The following is a 14,178-nucleotide window of genomic DNA, read 5'->3' as shown; positions in this document are numbered from 1 at the left end:
ACATTTTAATAACATCTTTAGAAAGCAATTGCAATGCAAGTCCTCAAATGAAAGATCAAAGTTCAGTTCGACCAAACAATGGTTCTTTTGAAAGCCACATTTAGAGCACAGTTTTCTGATCCAACTTCCAATCTTTTAAATGTGCTCTGACTGCATATAGCAATCCATTCATTTAAGCACAGATTGAAGAATCTTTGGTGTTTTCTCTTTGTATCATGTGTCTTGGCTAGAATGTTACCACACAAAACATCTTTGTAACAATTCACATAGAAAATACTGTCTGTTTACTGGCATATCAATGTTTCCTCTCTGAAGTTACTGTCAATCAATACTGCAACAGTGACAAAAGAGCAGCATAAAGTTCCAAGCTGTCATGTTGCATTGTGAGCTAGTGCCGTTAGATACAGGCAAGACTTTTAGAATTCTTATTCGATTTTATTTTCCCACTTGGATACTATATTCCATTACAATATCCATGTCAAAATAGAGATCCTCTGTAGGAATTCATGAAAGAAGATACTTTGACCATGACAAAAGTAAACTCATAAGAGCAGAACATGGATGAGTTATAAGGTACAATGATAGTGTCCCTATCTGTGAACCAGGAGGCTTGGGTTCAACTTCCACCTGCTCCAGAGGTGTGTAGTAACATCTCTGAACAGATTGATTCAAACGTATAAATAGACCAAGGAGTCAGGTTCATGGTAATTTACCTACTCTATAAATATTTTGGAAAATTGAATAGTAAGAACCATAACATTTTAAATGGAAGTCTGACTGAGTAATATGTTCCAATGGAGTGATTAAACTAATTGTGAGACTTCTGTACAATTGAAAGTTTTAAATTCTCCATACCTAAAACAGGACAAAGGTAAAATTAATAAATGATTAATTGAGGGCAAGTGGAAGAAAGAAATGCTTACAATATGTTGATATTCAGGACAAACGGATGTCTGTTTGCTTCAGGCCTACAACATCAACGACATAGGACTAGGTAGTAATTTTCTGTGGAGAAGCTGCTGATAAATTAAAAGTAGTTATTGACATGTAGACTGTTGGAACACTAAATTATAAATTCTATAAAGGTTTTGTTGTTGAACAATTTTCTCTGTGTGGTAAGTCCAAATTCCCAAGCAAGTCCTGATTGAAAGATGAGATAAGGTTCGAGTGGAATCAGTTGCTTAGATTTTAATGAATGAGACTGAATCGCAACTTTATCTAGCCTATCTTTCTAACTCAGGTGGGGCTATATTACAGAGAGTTCGTAAATGGAGGCAATCTGAATACAATGGTTGTACAAACTACCTGAGGCTGTTTAAATTAAAAAAAATAAGATGGAAGTCTGAGAAAAATCAAGTCAATTATGACATTATCAGCTTTTCCTTTGCCAAGGTATAAATCTGCAAACAACTCTTGGATAAGTCTGCCAGTGAGTCTAGATAATTTGAATCAACTTACTCAAGGATGTTATGACAAACCTCTGGACCAGGCAGACCTTGAACCCAGGTCTCCTGGTTCAGAGCTAGGGATACTACCACTAAATCACAAGATGCCTTACAATTAATTGAGTCATTTTTAAATCAGTCTGTTCTTGACATACTTTGGAAAAGGTGGGACATTACCACTGCACCATTGGAAGCCTTACAATGCATTTACACTGCAGCTATTGATGTGAAACTGGTGGTTGGAGTTTGGATTTTGATCAGGCAGAATTAATTTCACATTGCTTGGTTTCTTCTGGAGATCTGTGCACACTTAATGATGCTCTGAATAAATATATCAAATGCAAAGTTTTAAAGAATCCTGCTTCCTGACCATCTCAATTTTGGCAAGGGAAATTTAAAAATGTCTGGAAGGTCTAGGTGATGCCTATAAACTGCAAATATTACAATGTCAAAACCAAACAAATATGAGACAACTGCCTTTTCCATTGTTCACTTTAAAAAAAAACGTTATTCCAGATTCTCCTTTCAGCAAGGTTTCTGATAAGATACTCCACGGCTTGCCAACTTCATATTTAAGAAAAAAAGACTTGCATTTATGTTGCACCTTTCAACACCTCAGATATCTTCAAATACTTTACAACTAATGAAGTACTTTTGGAAAATAGTTACTGACATAATCCAGAAAATGCATCAGCCAATTTGCACACAGCAAAATCCCATAAACAGTAAAGGTAAAGTGGTTGTAATCTTCGAGGGCTGCTCACTCATTGGAGAGATGAGGGGTAGTGGTTTAATCTTAGGATCACCATGCCTCAGGTGAGGGGAGAGGTTGAGAAGGAAAGGCCTTCATGGTAACCTCAATTGATGCAGAAATTAAACCCCATACCGCACCGCACTGCAAGACAGATGTCCAGCCAGCTGAAATAATGGGTCCCCCCAAACAATTGTGTGATAATGACAAGATAATCTGTCTTAATGAAGTTGGTTCAGAAATAAATATTGGCACTGGGGAGATCTCCCCTGCACTTCTTTAACGTAGTCTACATCTACCTGATAGGAAAGATAGACGTGGTTTAATGTCTCATCAGTCAGTCCTTCCCTCGATTATCAACTGAGATTTTATGGTCTTTGAAGTGTTTGAACATACAGCCCTCAGAGGTGAGATTGTTCCTTTGTGGTGGCATTCAATCACTCCCTTCATTTGTTTGTTGATGATCTGTAAATTTATATCTTCTAGTTACCAACTAAGTGACTGACAGAAATGACTAGCTTATCCCAGTGACAAGAGCCTTTCTTATAACAAAAACAGAACAAAATTGACTCCATCTAGACCATTTTTTTATTGAAAGTTATTTGAGAAGCAAATGTGTTTCAACTAATGGTTTAGACATTAATAAGGTGCATCAATTTTAACAATGGGATTTTTTGGCTAACGTTATAAATAAAATTCAATATCTCTCATTTGCTAATTACGGCAATTTACCTATTTGTTATTTTTTTATTATAATTCAAGAAAACAAGGAGATCCTTTTACACAATGTAATTAAAACAGATGGCAAAATCATTGGGGAAGTGTCACAGCAGCATTGATGATCTACATTTTTCATTAACAATGGGCTTTGATAATAGCTCCTGTCTTATTGTTTTCTTATTATTTCTTTGTAGCTAAGAATACTCTGAGAAAATGCCTGAACAGAGCAATGATTATAATGTGGTGGTGTTTGGGGCAGGGGGTGTTGGAAAAAGCTCCCTAGTGCTACGTTTCGTCAAAGGAACATTTCGTGAGACCTACATCCCCACTATTGAAGACACCTACAGGCAAGTAATCAGCTGTGATAAAAGTGTCTGCACCCTGCAGATCACTGACACCACAGGCTCACACCAATTCCCAGCCATGCAGCGCCTCTCCATTTCCAAGGGACATGCTTTCATCTTGGTCTACTCAATCTGCAGCCGCCAGTCCCTGGAGGAGCTGAAGCCTATCTATCAACAGATCCTTCAGATCAAAGGCAATATTGAAAATATCCCTGTCATGTTGGTCGGGAACAAGTGTGATGAAACAGTCAAGGAGGTGGACAGTAAAGTGGGGGAAGCTTTGGCTAAGGAGTGGAAGTGTGCCTTCATGGAAACTTCTGCCAAGATGAATTACAATGTCAAGGAGCTTTTCCAGGAACTGCTTAATTTGGAAAAGCGTAGATCCATGAGTCTGAATATTGATGGGAAGAAGTCCAAACAGCAAAAGCGAACAGAGAAATTGAAGGGAAAATGCAGCATCATGTAGACTCTACTCTTCAGTCAAAATGGTGGCTTTGCTTACCTGAATACGACTGTTAGAACAACTCTAAGTCAGACCATCAAAGCTGCACCATCCTCTGTCGCATACTCACCCTATATCCCATTCTCTATAAGCTTACTGGAAATCTGTACCTCACCAATATCAGATTTCATTATTTCATGCATTGCACTTTCTAGTTATTTGCAGTTAAGGCAATAACACTTCTTTAACATTCTGCACATATAAATAACAAATAAATTAATCAAAAGCAACACTATGTGGCTCAGAAACAAACAGATGAACTTTAGCTGGTCCGCACTGGAAACACTACTCAATGGACTTGATACAGGAGTTTCTTTGAGTGTCCATTCTTCTGTGTAATCCCTTGCATTGTGAAGTTCTAGGTAGGTTGGTAGGTGCATATATAACCCTGGTAGGTGCGGTTAGTTTATGTATTCTGGGTTGTTGTGGCTATTCGCCCATACCCCTTCATCCTAAAACATTGACTGAATGTATTAACTTTTTAAGTTTAAAATGTAAAAAGCACACGCTGTAATCTCAGTAGATTTTGTAGCCTATGGTATAAATTGCCACAACTGAGTATAATAGCTATTATAATTCAATAGTAGTTACACAATGGTACTGCTGTCCAGCTTTAAAAGTTGTATAACTATTTTCAACCTTATTTAAGTAATGTTAGTTACTTTTAATATCTAATTATGGTAACTAGGAGTTACCAGGATAAGGACAAGCAATGACAATAGAAGCACAACATTGAACAGATGAGAACAAGCCAAGCAACATGCAGACCCTGCATCAAATACCCCATGGATATAAAACACGGTCTAAGTGCCTATTGAAGGATGGGGAAGTAGTAAAAGAGATTACACAACTTATTCCACTGATGTTTTGCACTAGATACCTTAGTTTAGTTTCAACTTTCCACTGTTCCTACACACAAAAAAAAATACTATATGATCTGGAATTAAGCACATGACTGCTTGGAAATTTTTGGATTATGTAGAAAGCACTGGGGCACAGCTCTCAGTCCATTTCAAATTTCTTTAAAGAGGATGTTTGCTTAATTTTAGAAAAAGAATTATATACATTACAAATTAGTACAGGGAAGAATTTTTAAAAAAGTAGCCTCTTAATGATTTATTTTTGGCTAATGCACAATAATTGTTCTTGAATATATCCTCATCATTACTGAACAGTATAGCAGCAAAGCCAGTAAATGTTCCAACACACACGTAGCTTACCAGTTCATGACCTACTATTTTGCAGAAAGGTTGGTTTACTGATGAACTTTTCTGAATTGTCAGCACATCAAACAATGATATTATTCTCAGGTTTGAGAATATTTTGAGAAGTATAATTGCATTGATCTTGCCAACACATGTATTTGATCTTTTTTTAAGTTTGTGCTGAAATATTGTTGCATATGTCATCATAAGTGTTCTGCTAATTTTCATGGATGGATTAGTAAATCATTTGACATCTTGATATCAGTATTCGATTCACCAGATATTATCATAAAGCCCTGGTAGTGTAACCTCGGCACACACATCAAAAGACACAATCTTTTCAATCAGAGGGATTCACTGTCCACAGAGCTGCAGCATCAAAAACAATGTTGTGTAATTGCATTATGTTCAATGCAGGAACTATACTGAGATTGCCAAAAGTCATCTTAATGGTCTCCATTATGCAGAGGACAGCTTGACCTGGATTTTCAAATTCCCATTGCAAATTTGGATAAATATGATTTACTCATAGATGTTTTGTGAGCTTCCTGATGATGACTGCCTGATGGCTCCAGAACAGTTATTGATTTGTTTCTTATTCTCAGTACATCTCAACCAATGATTTCCCCATTTTCCATCCTTCACAATTTCAAGGAGACAAATTGACTACTGGTTGATAACCATTTGCCCCGTGGAATGGTGCAAGGAGAGCTTATACAGAATTTCAGTCTGAGGCATACATACCAGCTTTTCATAATGCTGATAGCTAGTTAACTTACATAGCATTATGCAACAATTGAGTTACTACATTAGTGAGCACAGGCTTTACTTAGAGGTGCATGTGAACATGGAATAGCAGCCAGATTGAATACTGTGGGCTGACCAATTACTGTATCTGCATTATGTGCAGTGCATTAGAATTTAGGCCATGGGGCATTAAAGTGTTGACCATGTATAATAGATGTTTGCATCATGACATCTATTTACTCCAATGCATGAAGGGTCATCAGTTGACAATGCAGCTCCAACAAGCTAGAAATACACAGGATAATATTTTTTATGAAATTTACTGTTTATTGTAGAAGATAGTCTTCCTTTAACATGTTGCCATCACTCCTCTCTGTAACATGTTTGCTGAATGTCTTTTTACAAATAAAATGCTGGCAATATGACTGCTGTTATTTCATGTGAACAGGAGACACTAAACACAAAGTGGTTCAATAAGCTGAATCAAGGGGCTACATGCACAGATGCTGTGCCTTGAATGAATACAACTCACCAGGCTTGGTTCCTGGTTTTAACCATTGCCTTCTTCAGACTTGCTGATCTCAGCTACTGAGGCAATGGCATGTTACATTTGATTTCAGATTCCTCCTGATTGCTATCTCTGACCCTTCCTGGATTGTGCAAAAAAAAATTCACATTGTACATCATTAAGGTGTCTCAAGAACTTCAAACAGAGCAATTGCATATTTTATATCGACCACAGCTATTGAGGTATTGATTTGATTTACCTTCCAAGTTTCAATACTTCTATCAGTGCAGTGCTCCTTCAGTACCGAGTCACCCTGGGAATGTCAGTCCAGACAAGGACATATGTACTGGAGAAACTCATCAAGTTTAGCAGCATCTGTGGAGAGAGAAACAGAGTTACTGTTTCAAGTCTTACTTCTAAACTGGTCAGTTCTAACGAAGAGGCATCTTGGATTCAAAACATATCTCTCCTTCTTTCTCCACAGATGCTGCTGAATTTTACCAGCAATTTCTGATTTTGTTTCACATTTTCAGCAGTTGCAGTTCTTTGTTTTTATGCTGCGTTTCTCCAACACATTCTGTTTTAATTTCTGATTTCCAGCATCCACAGTATTTTGCCTTTAATTTATGTTAGTCTGGATAATTAACGCTTTGGAGGGGGACTTGAACCCAACAAATAGGAAGAGAGGAGTTATTTATATTGCCTTGGCTTGTATTTATCCCTGAAGGTAGTAGGATAGCTTTATAGGGTAGCTAAAGAGGCGTATGGGACACTTATTGTGGCATCGATTTTAACAGTGGGGAGGGGGGGTTATGTTGAAGCTGTACGAGACTTTGGTTAGGCAACAGCTGGAGTTCTGTGTGCAGTTTTCATCACCACATCATAGGAAAGATGTTATTGCACTGTGGAGGGACTGCGGAGGAGAGTCACCAGACTGTTGCCTGGGATGGAGCAATTTAGTTATGAGAGAGGCTGGATAAGCTCAGGTTGTTTTCCTTAAAGTAGAGAAAACAAAGAGAAAACCCATTTGAGGTTTATAAGATTAAATGGGCATGGACAAATTGGGCTAGTCCCCTTAACTGAAGGGTCAATAACAAGGGGATATAATTTTAAGACAGGAGGTTTAGAGGAGATTTTACAAAATATTTTTCACTCAGAGGGCTCTGGGAATCTAGCATGAACTGCTGCACAGGGTAGTTGAGGTGGGAAACATTACAATCTTTCAAAAGTACTTGACTGAGTGCTTGAAATGTCATAATATTCAAGGCTATATGCCTATTGCTGGAAGGTGAGACTAGTGGAGATTTTGAGTAGTTTTTTGTCATTACAGACTCGGTGGGCCAAAAAGTCTCTTCTGTACTATATTATTATATCCAATACAAGAAAAACTAATTAACCAGACCTTATCACATTGCTGTTTGTGAAAGCCTGCTGTGTACAATTAGTTGTCTTTATTCCTGAATGGGACGTGGTTATTATGGAGTCATAGAGTCAGCACAGAAACAGACCCTTTGGTCCAACTCATCCATACAGACCAAATTAAACCAGTCCCATTTGCCTGTATTTGGCCCATGTGCCTCTAAACCTTTCTTATTCATTTATCTGTCCAAATATTTTTTAAATAGTCTAACTGTCCCTGCATCTACCATTTCTTCTGACGGTTCATTCCATTTACAAACCACCCTCTGTGTGAAAAAAGTTGCCTCTTAAGTCCCTTTCAAATCTTTCCCCTGTCACCTTAAAAATATGCCTTCTAGTTTTGAATTCCCCTACTCTAGGGAAAAGACCTTTGCTATTCATCTCATCTATGCCCCTCATGATTTTGTAAACCTTCATAAGGTCACCCTGCAACCTCCTATACGAGTCTCAACCTATAATGACCTCTCCCTATAACTAAAAAATTCTAGTCCGTTAATATCCTCGTAAATCTTTTCTGCACTCTCTCCAATTTAATAATATCCTTCCTATACTCCAAAGGTGGCCTCACCATCATCTTCACTGTTGTTGACAAGACCAGCATTTGTTGCCCCTCCCTAATTGCCCTTGAACTGAAATGTTTGTGAAATAACTGCACAGAGGTCGGTATCCCATCTCCAGTCACCCTTCATTTATATGTGCATAGTACATGGGCTGTGACCAGCCAGATCAAAGCCAGTCCCTAGAATGAGGAGACTCTCTGAATCTCCTGTTTACATCTGTCAGCCAGGGCTCCCTGATTGCGCAGCTAATAGCCCCAGTCAAGGACCTCGTGGTCAATGAAATCCCCCTAGCCATGGCTCCAATCACAACAGTTTGCCAGGCTAATTCAGCAGTACATTAAGAGACAACCACATCGTTGTGGGCCTGGAGTCACATGTAGGCCAAACCAAGTTAAAACAGCAATTCCTTCCATTAGTTATTAGTTAACCAAATTAGTTTTATAACAATTGGTGATAATTGTTACGATCACTTACTGAGACGAGTTTTACACTTCAAATTTATTAATTAAACTCAAATTCTAACCAGCTGCCGTTGAAAAGATGCCCCCGAAGTTGCTACATTTCTTGTACAATAATGGTTACAATTCTTAAAAGTACTGAAACACAGACATAGCAACATTAATAACATTGGAACACCCCATTTAATTCATTGACTTTAAAGCGCTTTGTGCAGTTCTGAGTTTGCTAAAGGCACTATAGAAATGCAAATATTCCTTTTTCAGAACGTCACCATCCCCAAATTGCTTCTCAATTATAATCTCTGCAGGTTTGTAGGCAAAGATTGTAACCATGTTTGTGCACAGCAAAAACTCAAAACCAGCACTTTAAATAAATGATTGATTCACTTGCTTCTGGTAGTTTTAGTTGAGGGAAAAATGCCCTCCAAAGCACACATAAGCTGCCCATGCCTCCCAGTGGCCCACGCAGACATTTTTCTTTGAATTGTTCATGTCTCCATCAAGGACAGAATTGGATTTGATTCTGATTCAGACAGGGAATTGAATAACCCAGAGCTCACCCATCAAAAATCTGTGTAAAGTATGAGATGGCATAGTCAGGGAAAAGATAGAAATCCGCATGAAATGGAAGGGGTGAAGTTGCAAAAGTGAAGTCTTTGTAGTGATATCAGTCTGTACAGGAATCAAACCTGCTATGTTGGTCCCACACTGCGTGACAAATCAGCCAACTGAGCTAGTCAGTCCTCGTGTGACTCCATACTCACTATGCGTTGACTATGAAATGCTTGGGAAGGGTTGACAAATACTGGCCTTGCCATTGATGCCTAAACTTTATGAAAGAAAGTAGGCCCTTTCTTGCTGCCCGGCCTTCAGATCCTTCAATGTGGAGAGTGAAGAGTGAGCTAACAGTTAATCTGAAGATTTGATTGAGAAGCAATATGGATGGATATGTGGATCATTCAGTGATTCCACTGAGAATGCGGATTGAATAAGGAAGTGAACAAGCAGCATCCAGAGATGTAGTGCTGAGCTGAGTTGTGTCTGGTTGCCATATATTCTGGCTGCCCTAACCAAGGGAGGGCACAAGGAGGAGGGCTGAGAGTGGCACCAAGAACTTCAGCGAGACACACAGTTTCCAAACCTGGTGTTGGGTGCCAGTTGAATTCAGTCAGGTGTCTAAAAAAGCAACAAATCTACCATATAAGTTAATGAATCTTTCTATTTTATGCACTGACATTTACTAAAGCTTTTATAAAAGAGGGAATTTTTATAAAATATTCAAATCATTGGGAATGAGTCCCTCTAATTATTTGAGGTTTAAGTAAAATTTGACTAAAGATGCAAATTTATGCTAAGTTTCTTTGATTTTATTGGAGGCCAAAGGGTTTAGACATTTAATTTTGTTTTTGACAAACATTACCTTATGCAAAGTGAACAAAATTGTATCAAAACGCAACTTTGTTCAAGGCTTCATTTTCCAAGAAGACTCTTCTGAATGCCATCTCCATCAGGAATTCTGAAGTGGCTTTGTACAGTATCAGATCATGTACTGATTCCAGATTCAGGCTGCTTTTACAAGATATCTACCACACTCACACCAACTCCTGTTCATCCAGCAGTATTGCACAAGCTGTCATATATTGGTCTTGAGACCATCAAACTTTAAATACACATCCTCATTTCAAATCTTTCCAGGATCTCTTTCCATGCTAGCTGTGAAACCTTCTCCAGACATACAATTCTCCAAGATTTACATGCATTCTTCAAATTCTGACTTCTTGAGTATCCCAATTTTAATTGTTCACCACAGGTGCCATTCCTTCAGCTAGTTGGGACTCTGGAACTCCAGAATTCTCTGCTTCAATCTTTCTATCCCTGTCTCTATCTCTTCCTCCTTTAAGATATTCATTACATCCAACTTTTTCAATCATCTGTTTTAATATCTCTTTATGTGGCTCACCTTGTTTAATATGTTTCAGGCACTATATAAATACTATTTATTGTTGTTGATAACAGTATTATTGATGAGAAGCAAAAGCATTTCTCAGCAGTGTGAATGCATTCTCAATTATTTTAAAACCCCTTTCTTCATCTCTTCATTTTACAGTTCCACCACAGATAATTGCAATTTTCAAGATTGCTTGTGGATATGACCATAAAAATGTGAATGAAATACTAAAGACTGGAGAGTTCGGAATCAAAGTGTAACAATTATTCTACATAAATCATAGTAGCACAGCTGAAGTGCAGTGTGAAATTTTGGACTCCACATTATGAGAAGGCATTACGCAAATGAGGAATACGGATAGCAGATGCAGAATTGATTGATTCTTATACAAAATGAATCAAAGAACTGGGGACACTGGAGATTTGAAACAAACAAGAACAAAAATTGGTGGAGAAACTCAGCAACTCTGCAAGCATCTGTGGAGTGAAAATAGCATCAATGTTTCTCAAGTCACTCGAATCGAAATGTAAATTCTGTTTTCTCTTCACTGATGCTGAGTTTTTCCATCAAGTTTTATTTTTAGGTTCTTGATTACCAAGGGAGATTATTGGGATGTACAGGCATGTAGAATCAAGATTAAAATTAGGTCAGCCATGATCTTATTGAATGCAGAGCAGGTTCAAAGGACCGAGTGGCCTGATCTTGTTCTTTGTTCAACTGGAGAGCAACCTGCCTGGCAAGATAAAATAGAAATATAAAGGAAGACTTATTAAATTCGGAACTTATAGGGTGATCTGATGAAGTTTTAAAATCAAGAAGGGATGGGACAGTTAAGATAAATACAGAACTGCTCTAGTGTTTGAGGAATTATTTTTATTGGAATGGTTATGAGTCTGTTGTAGAAATTACCAGACTTAGTAACTGAAGCAGTGTCAACTTCAAGAAGTTAGATGGAGTAGAGTGGGAGTAAGTCTACGTGGAAAGTAAATATGAGTTTGAATAGCTATGCCATAAAGTGGCTATTATGCTTTATAATTTGAATATTGCTATTGGAAGGGACATGCTGTCAAAATCTTTGACTTGCCCTCATCAGGACAGATGCAAGAATACCAGCTTTCAAAAGGAGCAATAGCAGAAATAGAGTGTTTATTGGTTGCCAACTAGATTTGATTGGTTGAGGCATTGCCCCAGAGAATGCACCAGGGAACAGTTGTGCCAAAACTTTTGTTTAAATTCAGAAAAAGCAAGTAAACTCTAATTGAGATGTGCCATGGAGAATGCATGAGATAACAGTCTCCCACATGCTTTCATTCAATTGAAAAAGTGTAATGTATGGACAAATTTCTTTTGGTTGCAAGGGATGATAGCCTGCAAATAAATATGTGTAACTTCTAACGTGTATGTGAACCACATTGTGAGACTGACTGATAATCTTAAATTAGAATTACAATCCCTACACTGTGGAAACAGGCCCTTCAGCCCAACAAGGCAAAAGTGAGGACTGCAGATGCTGGAAACCAGAGTTTAGATCAGAGAGGTGCTGGAAAAGTACAACATGTCAGGCAGCATCCGAGAAGCAGGAAAATCGATGTTTCGGGCGAAACCCTTCATTAGGCCTTCAGCCCAACAAGTCTACACTGACACTACAAAGAGTAACCTACCCAGAACCATTCCCCTACATTTACCCCTGACTAATAACCTACACCTTTGGGCAATTTAGCATGGCCAATTCACCTACCCTGCATATCTTTGGATTGTGGGAGGAAACCCACGCAGACATGGGGAGAATGTGCAAACCCAATACAGACAGTCGCCCGAGGCTGGAATGGAACCTTGGTCCCTGGTGCTGCGAGGCAGCAGTGCTATCAAGCTGCCATACCGCCCGCTAAATTGGTTGTTAGTGTGAGTTTTGACATTCACGCTTGTTCAGTGCTACCTGCTCACAGAACCATAATTAATATTGGACATGTTGTTCTGAGATTTGTCAGCACAAATTAATTGAGTATGAATGTACCATCTTTTGCAATCAACTGAAGATATGTGCCATTTGATTTGATCCACCTGTCATTGGAATGTGTGGCCGACATACCTGGCGTCACACTGGCACTGAAATTTGTAAGCCACATTGCTCATTTGTGGTAGACATGGACATTTTGTTTTTTTGTTCTTCCATCATCTGAATGTTAATTTCCTTCACCCTCATACCCCCACCTGCCAAATGCTTACCTGACAACCAGGAGTTAGGAATCTTGGTAGATTTATCAACTCATTAGTCTCAGGAGTGGAGGGCTGTGTAGCAAGTCCTCCTGCTGCCCCAGCAATGATCAGTTCCCCATTGAGCCAAAGGGCGTAGTGGGTAGTGAGAAAGGCTAAAACTTCTATTTAAATTTCAGAAACATTTACAATATTCAGTTGAATTATGAACTGAAGATGGGTGGAGAAATAAGTTAAGGAATGCATGGAAGTGTTGAATGTGAGTAAATGAAAGGTTGAAATGGAACTATATGGAATTTAAGCACCATCATCTACCATTTTCGGTGGCCCAGTTTCTGTGCTGTCAATATTGTTAAAGTGTGAACATTTTACAAAATGGGAATACATTTGCTTAAATGAAGAAGGAAAAGGCACTTGGCTCATCCATGTGGTTTCCTGACATTTGAAGAATATTACTTTAGCACAGAGATTTGCTTTACAAACGCCTTGCAGAAGTTCAATTACATGCTGTTAATTCAAATCTTCAACCGATGGAAAGTGCTTGCGCAAGCAGCATTGGCCCCACTGGGATTGACAAGACCGGAGCTCATTGCAGCATTTCCCAATCTGCCTTTTTCAATTTGAAATACAAAATAAACTCCAGAAAGTTAAGAATTGTAACGATCGTTTAATAACAGAATTATTCATTTTTAAAATACACAGTTAATAGCAGCACCGCCATTTCCCCCACCCACTGCCCAGGAGTGTGATGGGGTAATTATTTTGAACCTACAATACGTAGGAAATCAAACAGAAAATGCTGTCAGTATAGTAGAGAGGGGAAAAACAAAAGTTCACGTTTCAGGTCAATCACCTGTCCACGACCAGCAGTGATGTGCTGGAATACAGACTTTGTGCAATGCTGGAAAAACAGGTGATGGCAGCTTGACTTTCAATTTCAAAGTGAACGGAAATGGAAACCTTGCGGCCAATTCTCTCACACTCCGATTTAGCCTTGTTGTACAAAGTCAAAATACCCACAGGAGGGCTGCAAGGATAAACAAGTGCTTTTTTTTTGAGGGTTTACTCCCTGGTCTGTCCTGCGTTAGCGGATCCCAGGAAGTGCTCAACTTAGGTCTGAAGATGAATCATTACCGGATTCGAAATAGCAACTGATTTTTCTCCACAGATGCTGACAGACCTGCTGAGTTTCTCGAGGAATTTCTGCTTTTTTTTGACACATGATGTTCGAATCTTTATTGAGTATCCACCACCAGTAAGAAATGAGATCGTTAAAGGTCTGTCAGGATTGGAAGTCCACGGTCGCTCCGCCTTAATTAGCCCACCCGTCCCCACTCCTTGTGCAGACTGTTGGAGT

The 14,178-nt window shown here is 38.7% G+C and overlaps 1 protein-coding gene across 1 annotated transcript; it reads left to right on the top strand.

The window, feature by feature from the left end:
- Positions 1–3,129: 3,129 nt before the first annotated feature.
- LOC132828974 (GTP-binding protein Di-Ras1) lies at positions 3,130–3,726 on the top strand. Its single transcript, XM_060846215.1, has one exon. The coding sequence runs from the start codon at positions 3,130–3,132 to the stop codon at positions 3,724–3,726; it is 597 nt and encodes a 198-aa protein (XP_060702198.1).
- Positions 3,727–14,178: the final 10,452 nt, after the last annotated feature.

Source organism: Hemiscyllium ocellatum, chromosome 28, assembly GCF_020745735.1.
Source record: "Hemiscyllium ocellatum isolate sHemOce1 chromosome 28, sHemOce1.pat.X.cur, whole genome shotgun sequence".
Taxonomy (NCBI): Eukaryota; Metazoa; Chordata; class Chondrichthyes; order Orectolobiformes; family Hemiscylliidae; genus Hemiscyllium; species Hemiscyllium ocellatum.
This window is presented reverse-complemented; position numbering and strand designations above follow the sequence as displayed.

Excerpts from the sequence above, each read along its gene's own strand:
- LOC132828974 (XM_060846215.1), top strand. The coding sequence starts at position 3,130 with ATGCCTGAACAGAGCAATGATTATAATGTGGTGGTGTTTGGGGCAGGG.